The sequence below is a fragment of the Telmatherina bonti genome (genome assembly GCF_933228915.1).
Source record: "Telmatherina bonti genome assembly, chromosome: 13".
NCBI lineage: Eukaryota > Metazoa > Chordata > Actinopteri > Atheriniformes > Telmatherinidae > Telmatherina > Telmatherina bonti.
Genome location: NC_136611.1, coordinates 4752747 through 4759265, shown reverse-complemented (window position 1 = coordinate 4759265; position 6519 = coordinate 4752747). Strand labels below are relative to the sequence as shown.

Here is a 6519-nt window from a genome sequence, read left to right as displayed (position 1 = left end):
GAAAACCGTTCACAGATGGTGACTACATGAAGGAGTCAGTCATCAGCATATCAGGACACGTATTTCCAGACTTAAACAACAAAACCGAGATCATACAGAAAATCAAAGACATGCCCCTCTCCGTTAAGGCAGTGAAGGAAAGGACCATTAAAATGGCGGCAACATCACCGATCAGCAAATCAAGGACATTAATTCAGCACAAGTTACATCTTACATGTTGAGAAGCTGACCAGTGATGTCCGACAACAGAAGTGACATTAAACGGGTAAGAACATCATCCTTCATAGACACAGACTGAGTAACAAAGTGGATGTTTTTATAAAATGATTTCTGATTTTTGTCAGTATATATGTGGAATGACACTTGGTAACGGTGCTCAGGTCGGAGGATAGCTGCGTTGGTTGCGTGTCTAAAGAGAAGAGGATGCTGCTGCGTTTTACCCTTGCACTGACTTGCTTGGCATTTGCACAGAAATCAAACTGTATTCATTTTATTTATTGGTTTATTTTTTATAAATGCAGGCTGCGTTTTATTGCGCTCTGTTTGTTGCCCAGATAAGGGGCGCGTTATGCTCGTTCCATTTTGTTGGGGTTTTTTTTCAAATCCTCAAGATAAAAAAATCAGATTTCTATATTGCATTTTTTTAATTTCATCAAAGCAACGAAACATAATTCATTAATATAGTAATGAAGTTAAACAAGAGACGGCATCGTACAACAGAGTAGTCACGTGGTGCGTCGTTCTCTACAGGATGCGCTGCAGGGAAAATAAACATTTTATCATTAAGGCTCATTATGTATTCGTAACCAACTTAGTCATTTTGATAGTAGGCTAATATAACTAACATAGATACATAAAGCACGTGTTGCCTTCATGATAAGGCTTATATTAGGCTTTTAATTTTTTGCGGCTCCGGGCATATTTGTTTTTTGTTTTTTTGGTCCAATATGGCTCTTTCAACATTTTGTGTTGCCGACCCCTGGTCTAGATCAATCAGCTGTGCAGCGCTTCTGTCTTTCTCTCATGGCTCAGAAGCCTGAATCTACGTCCCTCATTCAGTCTCCAATGAGCTGTTCTTAAAAACGTCATTTTATTTCTCTCACATCCTGATGGCGACATCACGACCATCGTAGTTTTATGAACTGTCTTCAGATAAGGCTGAGGATTTATCCTCCACAGCTCCAGCTGCTGGATGAGGGGAGTCATGGCGAGGATTACTAAGGGTCTTTTCATGGAACGGTATTTTATGTGCAAATTTTTCAGTACATTGCTTCACGATTAAAAACAGAGTTACAGCTAAACCAGAATGCAGATGATTAAATCAGAACCATTTTATACAGAAAAGGGAAGTTCTTTAACCTCTCAACCTGCGGGGCCTCCGGGTCGTTTCATGTTCCAAAAGAACCAAAAAGTCTGTTTGTGAGTTTTGGAGTCGCAGAGGAGCGGTCTTTCACACATGTCCTTCTTAAGGCCATTTTCTTTCAATTCTCAGACCTCGCGATGAACTTCATGTTCTAATCCTCAATTAAATTGACAGATAAATTCAGTTGTTTTGTCTAGATTCCAGATTAAAATTCCTCCTTTTCAGCAACGATTGGAAGACAAGTTGTTCCAGCCTTAATGAATAATTACAACTGTCTGTACTTATGAATAACATTGATCTGATGTAAAACTACAGGCTGAATAACCACAGCGTGACATACCCTGTCTGAGTTGGGGTATACTCTGATGGCAGAGGATATCAATGAATTTAGACTCATCAGTGCCCCATTTCTTCTCCCCGGCGCTGTAAAGCGTCTAGTGGGAAAAATAAATAAAAGAAACTTCACGATACGCTTCACACAACATTTACAGAATGTCTGGTTTACATTTGTCTCATACTCCACCTTGGCGTCTTCTCGTGCCTTTTCTACATCAACTGTGGTGCCTTTGTCTCTGTTGCCCTGGAGACAAGACCAAAACCTTACTGCATTTCAAGGCTTTCGTACTTGTTTCAAAATGCAATTTAATGAGCTTGACAACAGCTCAGATGGTGAATGAGATGCAGGTTAACTTTTTATTTCTAATTATCTGATTTTATTATTATCAGAGTAAAATGAAAACCAGATTAAAACTTGAATAAATTGTAAAACAGTTTATTATATGCTGACTAAGAATCCAGCAGATGATGACTGCGGAAGAATCCTCTGGCTGAACACACCATTGTTTCCACAGTGTGGATTACCCATCATGTCCAGCAGATTGTGTCGCATTTTCCTCAGCTTGTGTGTTATTCCAGCTAGGACTAGGACATGAGCCAGATACACCCTGGATGAGTCACTAGTCTGTTTCATCGGCAACTCTGGGAGGCAAACAAGCACTCACTGGTTTATTGGTTGGTTGGCTGGTTGGCTGGCTGGCTGATTGGCTGGTGAACTGGTTAGTCGGTTGGTTGGCTGATTGGTTGGTTAGTTGTCTTGTTGGTTGGCTGGTTTGTTGGTTGGTAAACTGGTTAGTCGGTTGGTTGGCTGATTGGTTGGTTAGTTGTCTTGTTGGTTGGCTGGCTGGTTGGTTGACTGGTTGGTTGACTGGTTGGCTGATTGGTTGGTTAGTTGTCTTGTTGGTTGGCTGGTTTGTTGGTTGGTAAACTGGTTAGTGGGTTGGTTGGCTGATTGGTTGGTTAGTTGTCTTGTTGGTTGGCTGGCTGGTTGGTTGACTGGTTGGTTGACTGGTTGGCTGGTCGGTTGGTTGGCTGATTGGTTGGTTAGTTGTCTTGTTGGTTGGCTGGTTTGTTGGTTGGTAAACTGGTTAGTGGGTTGGTTGGCTGATTGGTTGGTTAGTTGTCTTGTTGGTTGGCTGGCTGGCTGACCATCTGGCTCGTTTTCTAAACTGCTTAGGACAGTGCAGGGTGGCAGGGAAGTTGGAGCCTATCCCTGCAGTCATCAGGCGAGAGGCTGGGTTGTGTGTTTGTTAAGTAGTCATGAATCCAGGTAGTTGTTGAGGTATCCACCTGGAATTCATTGAGTTTCTCAAGTAAAAGACCAGCTGAACTGTATTAAAAGCACTTGTGAAATAAAAGAAGATGATGTGCAAAATGCTGCCTGACTGGTTCAGACTACAGTGGGCTCTCTTACGATCCGCAGACTGTCCAGGATCCTGGAAGGTGTTTGCTCTGAAGGTGATTATTGATGTGAGCCAGTAACAGTCTCTACTCCACCTCTAGAGTGACTGGTCTGCAGTTGTCTGAATAGACCGGACCACAGGCAGGAGCTTCTTCTGACTCAGCTGGATGCTGAAGAGGTGTTTGGATTCCAATATAGTGTTTCTACACGGGTTTTTAGATCCTTGGATTTAAACCAAAACTTCCATAAAAGTAAGAAATCTATGCAGTAGAAATCTAGACAATCCAGTGACTGATGTTTATTGTTTTTAAATCTCTATTAAAAGTTCAGATCTTTTGTAATTTAAGATGCGGTGTTTACAGACCTCAGCCAGGATGAGCAGTGCTTTTCTAAAGTCTCCAGAAACTTCACTCTTCAGCTCAACAGTCAGCTGTTTCTCCGTTTCTGTGGAGACAAACATGAAAATCCAAATGATGGTGTTGATGAGAGAAAAACTTCCCACAGTAGAAGCTTCACCATAACATGAAAGACTTTTCTGCTACGATTTATGTTTTATTCATCTGTTTTTCACTTCACCTTTCAGGTAGGCGTCGGCGAGAGCTTTGATTTGTTGGTTGGACCTCGAGGCAAAGATTTCAATCAGGATACCCTCCTTTGTTCCAGCTCCCTGCAACAACACATCATCATCTGCTTTTTTATGACTTGAAGCCTAAACTTTGAGGTTTAAAAAGTACATCCTTACACAGAAATCCCATTTTACTCTCCTTTATGCTCAATAAAGCCACACATATTGTTTCTGTCAACAGCAACATTCATGAAGAAATTTGTGAAAAACCCACTTTCATGGCTCGCATCACTTCATGGCAGTCATACGCTGCAGGAGGTGTAATAAGTGCCACCAGCAGATCCTCAAAGTCTCCACTGGTGTCTCCTTTCAGGTCGTCCTGTAAGGTCTGGGATGCAAACATGGCAGGTTAGCACTGAAAGCATGCCGTGCACCACCACACCCATGCAAAGACATGCAGCCTTCACCTGAACCCAGCTGCTGTATTTATCTTTACACACCTCCAAACAGCAGGTTCACATGTGGTCAGAAATACTAACCACCCTTTCTAAAGAAGGATTTTACTGGTGTGACTCCTGTACCCTGAAGCCACAATAAGCCTAAAATATTCTCAATGTTTTCTTTGACAAACGACTGACAGCATTCGGTGTGGTCTGCAGAACAACGTGTACACGTTTGCTTTAGGTGGAACTCTATTTGCATTTTCTACCATGTGACTGAGGTCTAATTTGTTTGTGTAACCCTTCTTCATCCTCCTGATCCAACACGACACGAGAGGGAGAGGAATCATTTAAACCACGGGTCTCCAACTCCAGTCCTTGTGAGCTACCATCCTTCAGGTTTTAGTGTTTCCCTGCTGCAACACACCTGACCCAAATCAACGGTTCATTTACAGGCAGGTGCAGAAGTGTTGGAGAACCTTTTCATTTCAGTCAGGTGGTTGCATCAGGGAAACACAGGATGGTAGCTCTGAGGAGCGGAGTTGGAGAACGCTGATTTAAAATAAACACACATGGTTCACAAGCTAATTTACACTAATTCACATCAACTGGGTGGTAAATATAAATATAAATATAAATATAAATATAAAACAAAGGCTGGTAGTCAACAACCAGGGCAGGAAAACTAAACTCCATTATCTGTGTTTTGATGACAATCAGAAACGACCTCTCATGCTCCGCAGATCAGGTAACAAAACCACCAACAAAATTAAAATAAATGTGAGTAAAACTGGCATTTTTCCAAATAATTTTCCTTCATTTCATGATGCAAATATAATCTAAAGCTGTCTTACTCTGCCGGTCGCTTCCTGATAAGCTTTGCAGATGAGCTGCCTCTGAGCGTTGCTTCGTTGGGTTAAAATGTCGATGATGATCTTCTCATTTGTACCTAAAACATAAAAAATGATGTTTTGTTTAACGTTATGAATCATTATTCAGCATATTTTCTGTAATCTCTGTTTACGCTGCAGCAGACACATTTATGCATCTTGTATGTAGGTCAGAGCACTAAACAAAAAGTACTCCTGCAATGAGAAGCTAAAGCAGTCGAATGTTTAATAGAAGGATGGAAAAATGACCAAATAAAGAAAATACTGGATCCCAGTTAAAGATAAATGAAGAAAACTTGCATATTAAGATGCTAGTCTGCACATCAGGGTGCAATCTGGTCCACTAATAGTTCCAGCTGCATTGAAAGGTGCCGTGCTGGTGTCAAACTGGGCAAAAGGTCAGAAGATGGATCTAAACTGGGATTATGAAGCACCTGAAACACCATAGAGCAGCTTTACTGGGATGGTTTAGTCAGCATTTGTGGTGATTCCTGTTCCCTGGTGGGCGTGGTCAGCTGGGAACTGGAGGCACAGCTGATCCACATTTCTGCAATCAACGAACCACCTATTTAAGACCAGCTCTGCCTGCTATCCAGCGCCAGATTGTTGATTGCCCTGCGGTAAAACAGCTCTCGGCCTCAGCTTACGGTGCTTGTGCTTGACCTTGATTTGTAACCTGTCCTGTCTTCCTCCTGCCAGAGAAAGCCTGCCTGCCTGCTCGTTCGCTTGCTCCCCTGCCTGCCTGCCTGCCTCCTGATGCTCGCCAGTCTGTCAGTCTCTGAAAGTTCCGCTGGAAGAATTCACAGGAATCTGTGGGAAATCAATAAACCTCTCTCTCTGTACTCAGACAGTGTCCGCTCTTTGGATCCTACTAGCCCCTCACCTACAACAGCATTACTCCAGCTCAGCCTTTAGCACGATGGTAAAACTTAACTTACCCTAACTGGTTAGGGTAAGTTTCAGGATAATGTAGTTTCTCTGGTTATTTTCTTTTACATCCAACAGGAAGTATCAACCTAATATGTTATGAATTCATAAAAAGGGAATAAAAATGGTACCAAGTCCTTTAATGGCCTCCTTCAGTGCCTCAGCATCCTCCTCTGCGTTGAAGTTTGCTTTGTGCTTGATGGTTCCCTTCTCTGCATCCTGACAAACACAAGTTTAAAAAGTCTTTGTATTTGTTGTGTTTACTGTGTTGTTTATGCAAAAACACCAGAGTTAAACCAGAAATCTGCGTTGTTAGCTTCTGACAGACTTTTGCAGCGAAAGATGGAGAATCCACAAGGCTTTCCAAGTCATCCTGCAGGAACAACATTTAAAAATCACTTTAATCCAAAGTTACTGATTAAAGTAAATAAAAGAGCTGCTCTTACCCACAACGATCCCATGATGACAGATGGTTTCTCTGCAAATCAACACACATGCACAGAGTTTTAATCATCAGGACATGGATACACTCACAGAAGGACACTATCAGGTACAACCTGCTACGACTCAATTCAACCCTTTTTACTCCTCCATGA

General features: G+C 42.0%; 1 protein-coding gene across 1 annotated transcript in view; it reads right to left on the bottom strand.

Moving 5' to 3' along the window:
- The window catches only part of anxa3a (annexin A3a), a gene marked incomplete at both ends in the record, with an annotated part of 10346 nt that extends 4035 nt beyond the window's left edge, over positions 1 to 6311 (bottom strand). The window contains 8 exons of the mRNA XM_079251191.1: positions 1704 to 1797; positions 1887 to 1943; positions 3466 to 3545; positions 3678 to 3768; positions 3941 to 4054; positions 4961 to 5055; positions 6055 to 6142; positions 6252 to 6311. Coding sequence (XP_079107317.1) covers positions 1704 to 1797; positions 1887 to 1943; positions 3466 to 3545; positions 3678 to 3768; positions 3941 to 4054; positions 4961 to 5055; positions 6055 to 6142; positions 6252 to 6311 — 679 coding nt within the window. The remainder of the gene's footprint in view (positions 1 to 1703; positions 1798 to 1886; positions 1944 to 3465; positions 3546 to 3677; positions 3769 to 3940; positions 4055 to 4960; positions 5056 to 6054; positions 6143 to 6251) is intronic.
- Between the last annotated feature and the right edge of the window lie 208 nt (positions 6312 to 6519).